This window comes from Numida meleagris, chromosome 1, assembly GCF_002078875.1.
Source record: "Numida meleagris isolate 19003 breed g44 Domestic line chromosome 1, NumMel1.0, whole genome shotgun sequence".
NCBI lineage: Eukaryota > Metazoa > Chordata > Aves > Galliformes > Numididae > Numida > Numida meleagris.
Genome location: NC_034409.1, coordinates 76,397,608 through 76,411,991, shown reverse-complemented (window position 1 = coordinate 76,411,991; position 14,384 = coordinate 76,397,608). Strand labels below are relative to the sequence as shown.

Genomic DNA, 14,384 nt, shown 5'->3' with positions numbered 1-14,384 from the left:
ATGTTTTAATCAGCAATCAAAAACATTTTGCTGCTACCAGCTGATCTACTGAGCAGGACTATATTATGGTCCTAAAGGTCCCAACCCAGCTGATAACCCACTATCTCTGCAAATTCTAGAAAGGAAACAGTGTATTAGGAAACCTAAAAACAGTTCTGAAGTAATTAATGAGAGTCCTCTCCATGCAACAAAAGATATCTACCATCTCCTGTTATTAATCTGTGGCTTTTCTGGCAACACTTGCTCCTGATATGTTCTCCACTCGTGTGAAATATCTTCTTAATTTCCCCTATACTTTTGTCTGTCATGTCATCTCTTTTGTCCTTCAGCTGTGCTTACATTGAATCAGTTCCTGCTTTCACAGTTATTCCTGTCTCCTGTTTCTTTTCAATGTGCTGCCAAGCTTTCAATTTCAAATCAATCCTGATTTCCCCTTTAGACTTTGGCAGAAAAGACTCAGTCCTCCTTAGACTGTATTTGCCTTTAAAAAAAGTTAAACAGCGTGAAGCAATATGTAATTTCATCCATGTACACTCATACTATGTACACTCCCTCCTCCCACTGGTATAATGTGACAGATCACAGTGCAAAAATCACACTCTGAAAAACAAAGCATACAAAGTCACATAGCTTTTACATTTACAAAACATATCCTTTACAAGATGTCAGATATACTTCATTGCACTGCACATGAAAGTGAGTAAATAGTATTTTGTTGTGTTCACATTTTTTTTAATGGATGAACTTGTTTGTTTTCTAAGATTTACAGATATAATTAGTTTATCTGCTGTTAATACATACATTAGGACCGAATTACAAAAAAAAGCGGTAAACACAAGCTATGAGCCATGAATTACTAAGTATGAAATCTTCATGGTTGCATAAATTCTGCAAGGCACTTGAAAAAAAAAAATATTTTGGAAAATGGTAAGAGAAATACCCTAGAGTCCTGCAGAATAATTTATACATCTTCAGGCCAGAAGAAAAAGATAAGCATTTTGTTCTTTTATGCCATGCAATCAAAAATCAGAAAGGCTCAGAGCAATGATCTCATCTTTTGTATAAAGCACAAATACCAAGTTAACTTAAAATACTACTTGTTGCCAGAGTGAAACATTTCTCCCAGAGACCTATCTGGGTTGAATCACATACCACATACTGACTATTGATGCATCCAGGAGGTTTCTGTATCTTTTAATGAGTTTTCTACTATTTCTGATGCTTTTACACATCCTTTTTAAACCATGATTACCAAGAAGTTTACAGAGTAACAACAATAAACTTTTATTAATGTCTTAAACAGAAATAAATTCCTTTTCATCTTCAAAACTCATAAATCCAAATGCTTACAGGCTTTTTGCCACAGGATTTCATATCAAAAGCTCAAATTCAAGCTGAGGTGAGTTCTACATCTTCTTCAAAAATCACACAGTCAAAACACATTCCACTGTTCTGCTGATCTGGTCAACATTGGCTACTGCTGAAGGTTTCTTTTTGTTGTTTTTTTTTTTTTCCTTATAACTACATAAAAGCCTGTATCTACATCATTGGCAACATTAAAACTGATTACATCTGCACAGGTCAAAAGTATCAACGGACTGAATTTCAATAGACTTTTCTACTTACTTATCATTTCAACATTAGCAAGTCAACAGACAGCTATACATCGTTATGAGAACAATTTTATTATCAAATCACCATTAGATTGATCTCATTTTCTGTTAACTCAATCCTTGAGGCTGGGGAGAAGGAGTGAAAATGGACTGACTGACAGATGTCTAGGTCAGCTTAAATGACCTTTTTGAATATACATTCCCTCGGTTTAGGCATTTATCTGAAATTCTATATTTTGAGTTAGAAAAATGAATGTTACTAGGCCAGGGAGCTTCTTAGTCATTTCTTTGAAGACATTTGCTGATTTTCCAATCAGTAAGTTGTAATACAGCAAGCAGATGGCTTCGCAACCTCTTGATACCTAATGAAGAGCTCATCTTTATCACACTCTCAGAAGCAACAAGACTTTTCTAAGTGACTTTTTGCTAGTTTTTACTGGTTTTGGTTAGCTGTCTCTGTAGCATTCATGGTGTTTATTTCATTTTTCTTAGTATCTGCTCTTCTCTAAGCAGATTTTAATATTCAAATCCCTTTTTAAAGATGGAAATCTAAAGCACTGAATGTAAACAAGTTCCAAAATGTAACAACAGCCAAAGATGCCTTGCACTAAAGTGCAATTATGTCTGGAGTTGAATTTTATTTTTGTTTTAGAGTGAAAAGAGCAGCTTAAAGAAAAAACAACTGTGCTCTTAGCTGACCAAAAAGAATTCCAACTTCCTCTCAAAATGAAATCAATTATGAAAATCCTTAGTGCAGAAGTTAACATAGGAAACTTGGCAGGTAGAAATTAGTGTTTTATACTGTCAACAGTTCTGTCAGTAAATGAACATTTAGAAAGTAACAAGTTAAGACACTGCTTGCTGAAAGCACTGTCCATCAGCATCAGAACAACTGCTACACTACTGAAGAGGGAGATAAAAACTAATAGACACAAGAAACAGGAAATACATGGTATGCAAGTAGTGACAAATGATCTATTTTTTCTTAGCTTTTAAAACCCTTCAGGTGAACACAACCCAAGCTTTAAGAGTGGCTATTATTACACAGTTAAGATACTTTCTATTGTTAACACAGCTTATCCTTTAATTCTACCACTTTAAAGCATGTTACACTAACGAGCAAACCTACTTCTAATCCAACCTACAGCAGAGAAAACAAGATTACAATAAATTAACTTTCCTCTTCTACATCTATTGGTGCTATGCTGTACTAGCATGCAGTAATACATTATTAGGCTGACTATAATTTGCCAGTCAACAAAATATTTACTACAGGCCTGGTAAATAGAAATTGTACAAAGATGACATTCTGCACTTAGGCATGGTACTGCTTTAAAACTCAAGAAAAATATCATTTTTTTCAAGTTGTCAGAGTTAGACTCTTGAGTTGTCCTGGACACTTACAAGTAAGCAGCTCATCCCACAGCAATAACCTGCAAATCTTTATTGTATGGGATGTTCATAATGCTGTTATCTCGCCTGAGTTTTTAACTTTTCGACAAATTTAATATAGGTAAGTTCTTTCACAGATACCGTTAGACTAATGCAAAACCAGCTCACAAAAAAAATGCTGTCTTGCTTATAAAGACCTATACGTCATATATGCTGGTAAGTTGTTAAGGGTATCCACTGACATATATAATGTAATTTTATTAAAGAATCTTCCTGTAAACAAGAAACATTGGCTGTCAGTTTCCTGGGGAAAAAAAAAAAACATCCTGGAACAGGTTTACTTTGACTACTTGTTAATAGAGTACTGGGTATGTAACAGCCGTTGCTCTCCAAATGACAGATTTCAGGTTGAATTTATCCACACAAATTAAATCATCTTGCCCAGAAAGATGTGTCATTTTCATGGTGTTTATAAATGTGATAAAAACAATAATGTAAGGGAATTGTTTATATATACAGCTTGTATAGGTAAATACAGTTAATCATTAATCTTTTTCACATTGCAAATGCTATAAAGAAATAACTTTTTTCAAAAATAAATCTGTAAGCTATTTTTATTGTATTGATAAATCAGCAGTAGACAATAACACTGTCATAATGGTATTAGTATCCTCCTGCCACCACCATACAACAGTCACTAAATAATATTCGCTTTGTTTTCTTTGCTTAACGCTAGTTCTTTGCACAACAACTGACACTGTTGATTCTCAGGCTTCTGCCACGCGTTATTGCCAGCAGAAATGTTTTATGTGCTGCTGACAATCACATCAGGAATTTCAGTGATTGGTGAAGCTCCACTTCATGGAAAAAAAAAAAAACGCACTCAGCAAAGACTCCCTCCACAGGCAAATGTTATTCACAGATAAGATGTCTCGTTGTCCTAACAGGAAAGTGGGGATACACCAGCATATGTCACAGATCTCTTTACAGGCTGCTAACAAGTAATCTCTAGGCAAAGCATAAAAATATCACTTACTAATCCTGATTTTTCACATACTTTATAAATCAGAACATACACAACAACTGGAAAATGCCCCGACAATTCTGCTGCAAACAGCTGCTGCAGAACTTCTATGGCAAGGCCTAGCAGGATGCCACTGCCTCAATGTTTGGTTTTATGACAGGCTTCCCATTAGATGCTAATCAAGAGAGTTAAGTCTGAGTTTACAGAGACTTCCACCACCCACAGCATTTCCTTTTCTGGTCAATCTTGCTTCAGATAATATGTAATCCCAGATCAGCGATTATCTCCAGTATTTTACCCACAAGTACACTCGCTACTCATTTGATGATGCCTGAAGTTAGCAGAAGAGGTTCCCTTACGAGAGCATTGCAAACCTTCAGAATGAACATTTATAGGAACATATCAGTACCACTGTGCAGAAAAGATTAAGAACAGCAGGTACATCCTGGGTACATGCAAAGACAGATGTTAAGAGACACATATTCACCAAGACCGCTCCACAGAAAGGGAGTGATGAGAAGCTCTGCCTTTGTCATCTACCCTCCTGGGCCTGCATTTCATGCACTTTCTCAACAGAGGAATACTCCCTAAGCACCCTATGACTGTCTCCGCATCAGGTCTTGAACAGAGGAGTGCCTGTGGCACTGTGCACATTCAGCATGTATGCTTCAGAAGGGTAACGCATGCTCAAAAGAACCATCTTAGAGGATGCATTCTGCAATTGAAGCCTAGTAGCAAACTTCTTTCAACATCACGATTGCAGATACAAATGTTTGTTCCATCGTTTTGTCCAAAGAATCATGCAATTCTCACACACCTACTGGAAAGGTTTACCTTTGTAGGCAGACTTGGCAGGCAGAATTTGGCAACTCAGATAAAATGCACCTGTGATACAATTTAAAAACCCCACTGAGCAACCATTCCAAAAAAGCAATTAATACTTGATGATCAGAAAGAAACTAGGCTTACTCAGAGAAATCAACATTAAAGAAGTAGTACGTGGAAATGTATAATTAGGATTATGCCAAATATAATTAACTACAAAAAGTGGTGACATGTTTGAAAAACACTCAAATCAAAATTTTAGCTAAATGTCATCAACTGCCCTAAGTTATTCAGACTGAAAGAACAGTTTGTCAAAGGCATATCTCAGAAAGATAGTGAAACTTCACAAATGTAAAAGATCCATCTTAATTTGGATAAAATCTAGGTACTTGGAAAAAGAATTGTGCAGTGAAACAAAAAAAGTCCATGTAATGCCATATTCCTCTGACTTTCTTGGTGTGAGTTAACTCCCTCCCACTGCTTCAGCCTCCTGACAGTGACTTGTATTTTGCATCCTGCTTTCTCCCTGGACACACGGATGCTCCACAGCAAGCTCTTGGATATGGTCACTCCAGGTACTTTCTCTCAAGATCAGAGAATTTCCACCTCTCAAAATACGCACTCTCTCTCTCAAATCCTAATGCATAGGCATCTTAAACAGCAAGAACAAGATATAAAGCACGCAGTGAAATTATAGGGGAAATGTCAAAAATGCTTAGTCAAGGCTGAAAGTTTATGAAACTACTGTAGGCCCAAACAAGATGCATTAACAAAAGTTTGCTACCAAAAGACTTGAGGCGCTTTCATCAGGGCCAGCATCTTCCAATCCACACAGTCACTGCAAGGGGGAAGGAACACTGCTATCTGGAGTTTACCAAGTGCCTTGGGCAATACCAAGTCCTAGTACATTCATGGCAAAGAGGGCCTGCCACATGGTGTCACAAACAAGGGTGAGTGGGGCTGTGGACATGAGAAAAGTGCAGCCTTGACATGTAGAAGGCAGGAGACCCCATCAGCTCGGGAGATGCAAATAACTCTGCAACCATCAGAGGATGGTGCTCATTTCTGCATGGCTAGGACTTGTTCCACAATAAAAAACTGAATCACTATACAGAGAAAACTTCTTGGAGCAAGGAATGAGTAAGAAGAGGTCCTGAATAACACCTAGAAGATGGTGGCACTGCTGCTTCCCCTCCTGCTGCTCTTGTTTTTCCTGCAAACATTTACTCAGAAAACTGGTTTCATCAGAGAACTAGAAGGGGGTTACTGCCTCCCAGTCCCTTCTCAATGGGCACATTTCCCGCAGTGCACGGTTAGCCAGTTTCACTGGTTCTGGCCATATCAGAAATTCACTTTCTCTGCCTTATGTTGTCTTTCCGCTTTCTTTGGTGAGGATGACTGTGATAGCAGGATGGTCCTCAGAACTAAAACTGACTCAGAAAAAGAAGATAACTGCAACTTCTTCAAAAGCTCCAGGGAGTAAGCAGGACTCAAAGGCTTTCAGCCTCTGGAGAGATGCCATAGTATCCTTCCTCAGAGATAGTGGGCATGCCTACAATTGGGGTCACCACAAAGAGATTACTACTCCTGAATATTTGTTTTGAATTCTGGACTTTATCTACCTATTCTTCAAGAAGTTTGACAGACACTCAGCATTTGAGTATCTTGCTTATTCTAGCAGTGGGTACAGCTATTTGGCAGGAACCACACAGAATTAAAAACAGTGACACTTCAAATGCTGTTCTAAAAAATTAGAAGATTTCAAAAACACAACACAGTTAACTTTGATATCTTCTTTAATTGTGAAAGCATAGTGACATTGTCCTTGATCTTGCTCATGCTTTACTGGTCCTATGACAGTTTCATGTATTTAATCATAGGGTTATTCTGCATAGGTGTATCTCTCAGAATCTACAGCTGTCTGTCTCACTGTTTGTCTCCTTCCTTGAACAAATTCCCATTTGGAAAGCAGAAAGTCTTACAGTGTCTTCACAAAGGCTTGGAAGCAAAGAAACTGTTCCTAGTAGGTTTCAGCATCTTCACTGCTGACTTTTGGATGGTCTTCAGAAATGAGGAACAGTGGGCCTGGATGCTGCAAGATGCTCTAGGAATTTTTATCTGCTTTTATGAGCTAAAAAACTTCACATAGCTAACATAAAGAACGGCAGCTTGGTTCTACTGGCAGCATTAGTCTGTGAGCTATTCCTTGTATTTATTATTTCTTCTCCAACCAAACATGGGGACAGTGTAACGAAAAATGCAGCTCTTGGACCATTTAATTTAGCCCACTTTGAGAAAAAACCTTTTCTGCTGAAGATTCCAAAATGATACCCTATATCAGCTTCTGACAGCAGACATTTTACTGTCCAAGGCCCTGGGGACATTGCAATTTCTGGTCTCTTGGTAGCCTGTTCTCATCGATTTGACATTATTCAGGCACACTCTTCACAGATCTATGCTGTAGCTTCTACTATAGCTTTTAGCTGCGGTCTTTGGGCAAGCTTGTAGTTCCAGCATTAATGCAGAAAAATCAGCCAGCTCATTTCTGCTTGGTGTCATTCACTCTTATTGATTGCATGGTTACTGCTTTTTTGCACCAGAAGTTAAGAGCGTTTTGGACAGACGGTGATTTTACAAACAATCCTGCTGTCCTTCCTCAGATTAGTATCAGCTACTCTAGTGCCCTAAAAGACCCAGATATACAACAGTGGCTAAAAGAAGGGGAAGAACACATAATTAATCATATATCCAATCAAGACCAATCAAATAACTGGTTTGTGCTGAGAAACGAATGTACTCATACTAACATACATTGTGAAAACTTTATGCTAGCCTGAGAAAAAGTAACAAAAAACAGGACTGTCATCTGGAACAAAATCTTAAATTGGACAACTCGATAGACACCATGAAACAATTTCAGAGCTGCAACAAGCTAATACAGTATGGCTGATTTCCAGAAAACAAAGGAACCACATCCTCCTCAGTGAAGAGAATTTAAAGAATAGCCAACTTGAATCTTGTAATAAACTTGTAACTTAGAATAGTATCCTTTGTTTTTATGCAGTGTTTTAGCCTGTTTTGATCTCAGTATACACATAACATTTTCATTAACCATTTCTATCCTCATGTTATTACATACGATAAAATTATATAGAGATTATTATTAATTTTGGATTAGAAGTTAAGGAACAGACCAGTCTTATACAGTACATCTAGGGAATTAACTTGGAACAAACATAAAGTAACATATTGTTCTTGGGAAAACGCTAAATAATGTTGTGATGGAGATGGTTCCAAATTATAAAAAAACTTGGATTCATAACTAAAGAAAAATATTTTTACCAGCAGGACACACAAGAATACACAAATACTTGAGGCTTAATGTGGCCACATAAAGTGGGTTTCTTAAATATTTAGATGAGATTGATTTTGATCCTAAGTTGAAACATTCAGTGTTTACTTCTGAAGAAGGCAAAATTAACATTTCATTTCTATTTTTGTTATATTATCAACCATATTACAGTCATCTCTCAAGCATAATGAAGACACTGGCTCCAGAAGTTAGAGGATTGTTCCAGGCATTACTGAGAAACAGTGTGGTTAATTTAGATAACAAGTCATTATATATTTTACCTCTGTTTACCTCATTTGACACATGGAAAAGAGAAGGTATACAATCAACAGTAAACAGCATCATTAAAAGCATGATCACATTTGATGATGACCTAAGCAAGACCTGTAATGTGACAGCTGAAATACACCATGGAGACCACAGGGTCATGCTACTAGTTATGCTAAATATATATTTTTTTAAGTAACATTTTTCTAATTGTAGCAGCAAATGAGACAATTAAATGCTATGACCAATATCTAGCATTATGGCCAATAAACAGAAAAAAATCCTATCAAGCACAATTACCCTCTCCATACAACGGAGAAAAGCATACAGATAAACTATGCTGATAGACTGGAATAACAAAATGGACTAGGGAGGGAATATGATCAAATAAATGATAGCTTGATGAACACAGGAAGGATACCACTATATAAAGACTTCCCTTAGAGGAATAAGCCTATGTACATGCTCATAAACTAATCATGCAAAACACCAAATACTTGGATCAGACTTGCCTGTCGTCACTGCGGCTGAAAACTGTATCCTCACACTTGAATACAGTTATAAAAAGAAATAAAGCATTCCCCAAACCTGAGCTGATGAATTCCTTCCCTTCTCATAGACTGAAGGGAGAAAAACAGATTGAAAAATTGCACCTCTAAGATGTATTCAACAGTTTACCTGGGAAAGGAGCGACTCCAATAAGTTCTCATCAGAGGAATGTATTTGTCTGCTGGGCTCAATTACTGAAAAGACTCAGGTTTCCTTGCTCATCTCATTCATGCATATACAGCATATACAGCAGATATACAGCAGAGAAATTATCCAACTTGGCAAATTAACTAGTCTCTGAAGCACCAGAAGCAGTCCTATATGCCAAATTATTTGAAATAAATGCAGCCTGAACAGTTATTTATGGGTTGTTCTATTGGAAAAGAAAGATAATATACATGACCACTTGACAGGAATGTTCTTTGACAAATCATGAAGTGTTTAAAATCCACCAGTGAGATTGATACCATAAAAATATTTTTAAAAGGCAACAGTCAGCTCAGCACCCACAATTTGAGAGAGCACCCAGCCTTAGAATGCAGGCAAAGCATTCAGTTTTGGCTGCACCCATCTACACAATGGGGCAAAAGCATTTTTGATAAGGTGCTAGTGCCAGAGTACTTACTGATTTATCTAAATAATTCAGTTACTGGTGATAGCTGCACTTCCTCTGAGGTTGTTCATGTTCATGGTAAATGACTCCAAGGGTACGCTCTAGTTTAAGTTATCCAGAGACAAGATCAACATTCCTAGCTGAAAAGATGTGGGACTGCTCTGCTGCTTAATGCTTGAAGATTTCAGTGATCACATAGTACTTAATGTGATCTGAGGTCCAAGTGACAAAAATAAAAATTTCTAGAAGGGAAGCATTCCTCATCACACTGCTGAGCTCACTTACACTAAAGTAGGAATCATGACTCCTTGTAACAGTTCCACAGCTTAGCTGTTGCAACTGCTCCTTGGCACAAATTGAAAACCACAAGCAGCTGAGACTACTCTTCATGAAACAGCTTTGCTAGAACCAGTCTTCCTTTCTTATGTCTGACAGCAGAAGAATGCTTGTGTTCTGAGGGTCTTCAGAAGAAAACTAGTAGGTTAATAATGCTGATCTAGATGAAATTCAGCACCTGCCTCAAGTAAATATGTGGGATGATCATTCAGGGATTTTTATGCCTTTTGTTAGGGTGAAAGTGTAAAGTAAATGGGCTGGAATTTCACTGCACACTGGCACAAGCAATAGCTGCTGTGAAGGCTGTCTCCCTGCGGAGGTGCCACAGCAATCAGTTTTAAAGGTTGATTTGCAACAATGGGGTAAGGATCACATCATCAGAGTAAAGTACTGAGCTCCTAGGAAACTCTGCTGTAAGAACTAAGCCTGACAGATTCTGGAGGCAGAGAAAGGCTCACTGCCACGAAGGCAAGCTCAGTTCTTAAGCTGCTATAAAGGAAATGGAGCAGCAAAATTCCATGCTTCTCTTTTCCTTCAGGCCTCCTCTAACAGACCACAAATCAGTGCAACAGAAAGGACTGCTTGCAACTCATACCGCAGCAGACACAGTTCTTGCAGAATGTGGACAAGAAGGATGAAGAGTAAGTACTTGAAAAATGAACTCACAATTTTTTTCAAGGTCCCCACCGGATTTGTGCTGTGTCACTATGTTCTTCTTCCAATAAAAAGTCACTCCTAACAAGAAAATTCATGGGCCCCAGCATGATGCCAAAGACTTAAACTGATAGCAAATACAGGGTTTCTCCCAGTTCCTGTTAAAGTAGTGGACAAATCTCTGAGCACTTGTTAATACACATACATGGTGGTCCCCTAAACAAATGGAAAGAATAGGTATGGATACCTGAAAGCGTATCAAACCTTAATCTGTGAAACATGGCTGGAAGTCTAATGTCTTAGGCAGTGGATTACAGAATGTCCAGTAATAAAAAAGATAAAATCAATGACATGGGCAACAGATCAAAGGAAAGTTAGCTGTTAAGATGTGAGCTATGAGTAAATCTGTAAGTTGGGTCAGGCTCCAGTTTTGTTAAAATATGTGACGTAATGGGGCATGAAATCACAAAGTTATTGGAAGACCAAAGTCATCCATGATTGCAAGTCTTTGGATATATGCATCCTTTGAATACAAGCATGCCTTTGGATAAGCATTCAAAAGTGTAAGTCTCCTATCTTTCTTAATATGTGTTAAAACTGGGATGGAATTGGCTTGATATTTCTGTTTGTTACTGCGAAAATGGCAAGGAGATTGCTGTACCGCTTTTGTGAAGCAAACCTATACCTTTGCAGGACAAGTGACAAAAATGATTATTTCTACTTTGTGGAGTTACAGACTATCAGAGCAAGTTATTTTTGGCAGTATAAAACAGGAACTTGACATTTCAGGTTGATGTTTACTGAAGTGGACTTCTTTTGAAAACATCTCAATAAAAGAAGTTTCCAAGTTCTAACAAGGGATCCTACATCAGCTTAGACCTGTACAGAAACAAGTTTTAAAGATTCCATGAAACTCGGTACAACTCATTACTGTGAAATTAGTTTGCAAACTACAGACACCTCAAGATTCTAAGAAAAATTCTTCATATGCAAACTTTACTTACTAGAATACATAACATTTCACAGACGCCTTCTAGCCTCCTTACCTCTTGGCCTGACAGGTAGTATGCTGCTAGAAGACCTCCAATGAAGCGAATATTGACCTCAAAAACAGACACTTCAGAATTCTGGAATATGAAGAAAAAGTAAATAATTAACCAACTCTCTAATCAATGAAAAAAACACCATTGTGGCAAATAGGACATGAGAAGACAGTCTTGAGTTGTGCCAGGGCAGATTTAGATTGGTATTAGGAAGAGTTTCCTAGTGGAAAAGGTGGTCAATGCTGGAATGGGATACCCAGGGAACTGGCGGAATCCCCATCACTGGACATGGCACTAAGGGACATGGATTAGTGATGGGGCTTGGGAGGTCATCTTGATGGTTGGACTTCAGGATCTTGCAGATCTTTTCCAACCTAGATGACTGTATGATTCTATATCCTAAACCAAAGGTTTTTATTATTTCAATATCTAAATCTATACTGAAATTCCTGTGCATACCTTCACGGTACAATGATAACTGAAGCTGGAACTGGAATTGACTTTTTAAAAATCAAATTAGTTATTCTCTTCTTCTCTGATCATATTACCACTACAAAGTGCAATTGAAGCTGTTGGGGGATGGTGGGAAAGAATAACTTTTTTTTTAAAAACTTTGAGACATAAGAAAATCATTCAAGTCTTCTATATTTAAGGCAACTTGTTAACCTTCATTACACAGCAAGCTGTAATTTAACCTCCAGTGTGACATGTAAATTTATTCCACCTAAATCATAAATCAATTCTGCAAATTCATAAAGAGACAGCCTCAGAACAGACAAAAACTATAGCAGTTAACTTATTCCACATTCATGACGGCACCATTATGTCTACACGATCTCTGACATATTTAGGGTCTTCAGTTTTAGACTGAATAATCATTTGGCACCAACTAAAAAAAAGCATGAATTAGAATTTCTTTCACGTTTGCCAGACAGTAAATATATATAAAAAAAACAACCAACAAATCCTTTCTGAAATTGAGGATTTAATATGAGAATAACAAGAAACATTTGCTCAATTCTGACTGAATATCAGTGTTTCATTTTGTTGGTCTGGGGAGAAATCCTCTTTCACAACTCAGTTATTTCCAGCTACTATGATCTAGTAAATCCTTATTTTTCTGCATTCATTTCTTCCGTAAAGGACCTGCTGATTCTCACTGATCACTTTTCTTTCACTCTCTAACTATATTTGTACTTTGAAAATAGTAGATGTATGTTTAATTATAATTGGAGCATGGAAAGTGTTCTGTTGTGTTGTTTCTTTTTTTAAATATAAAGTCAGAAACAGGGAACTTCAGATGCAAGCTCCAGCTGAAAGACTTCTTCCTTCTCCCTCCAGGCAGAGCAACATGAAAAGAATTCGAGAAATATTAGGACAAGTTCTACTCACCACACTGAAATCAAGATTTTTGTCAATCCACTCTTGTCCTTCTCGGAATTCATCATGAAGCCCCATTATATAAAGAGTATCCAGTGCATCTACTATGGTAGCACCCATTTGTGAGTTTCCTACATGCAAAAAGAAGGATTTCTGTTACAAATGATGGTTATTTTCTTGAACATCACAAGCATAAGAAAATAACCCAAGCAGCAGTAAAACAAAGTTACTAAAAGATGACAGTAAAAGGAATAGGCAAATTGAGCAAGGAATTAGCAGGTACATAAGAGGATCACATCTCTTTCAAAGCTTCAGTTCTCTGACATAGTTTGGATTCTGGGGAGAAAAGACAACAAAAGACAAAAAAAAATCCCTTATCTGTTTTCATACCTTGAAAATGAGCAACTCTTACTCTCTTCACACAAGTGAAGGACAGAAAGGCATTCTGCTTCAAGAAACTAGGAATTCTAGGACAGAAGTGTTTAAAAACACACACACAAAAGATAAAGCAATTCGTATATGCAGCAATGTCTTGCATTTCCCAACATTTACTACTGAACAGTTACGAAAGCTAACCAGAGCCTGAAAGCACTGATGGACAAGCAGGGTGCCTTGGCTTGGCTTGAAAGATAAAGCCACAGCACCAAGACTTTTCACTTTCTTGTCTGCTGAGCCTCAAAACTCTGAGGTACTAATGAATTCTGGAATAATCATCAAAGAGGAACATTTGAAGCCAAATGAATATCAGTGATGCTTTATCCTAAAATGCCATCTGAAACAGAAGCACTTGATTGATGACCAACTCCTGGGTTTGTAGGAAGAAAACAGCTGAACAAGCTCCAACCTCCTTAGACCATCCCAACCTAAGCTCTTGCCCTCAGGAGGCAGAGATCTTTGCTTCTGGAGGAACACAAGAACTGCTACAGGTTTATTTATTCTCATGGAGTTTGTAAACCTTACTAGGCACTAAGGAAGTAGCCAAATTACACTGTACATACCAATGTTCCATGAAGAATGCAGTAACTATATGATTAGCAGTTTTATGACAAGTAGTCTCTTAACAGATTAACCCAATTTTATTTTGTTAATATGTTTTTCCTCCATGTTTAAATTTCTACAGGACAGTGTTGCTACGTGGTTGTTTCTCTCCATTCATTTCTGCATTTTAGGTACTTAGGGATTTATTTATTTTTTTTTTTTTTACCTACAGCACAATAGTAACTTAATTGAGTCAATAACCTCACAGTAACTCTTTTAAAGACCTAAGTAACTGTTACTTTCAAGTTAATTTCATTCTCTGAATAATAATAAATTAAACACAATAATCTTGCTCACA

At 37.3% G+C, this 14,384-nt stretch overlaps 1 protein-coding gene across 1 annotated transcript in view; it reads right to left on the bottom strand.

Moving 5' to 3' along the window:
• MAN1A2 (mannosidase alpha class 1A member 2) overlaps positions 1–14,384 on the bottom strand; it is a 143,887-nt gene that overhangs the window by 61,048 nt on the left and 68,455 nt on the right. Inside the window, exons 4-5 of the mRNA XM_021396810.1 lie at positions 13,061–13,179; positions 11,672–11,752 (exon numbers count right to left, since the gene is read on the bottom strand). Of these exons, the coding sequence (XP_021252485.1) occupies positions 11,672–11,752; positions 13,061–13,179 (200 nt within the window). The remainder of the gene's footprint in view (positions 1–11,671; positions 11,753–13,060; positions 13,180–14,384) is intronic.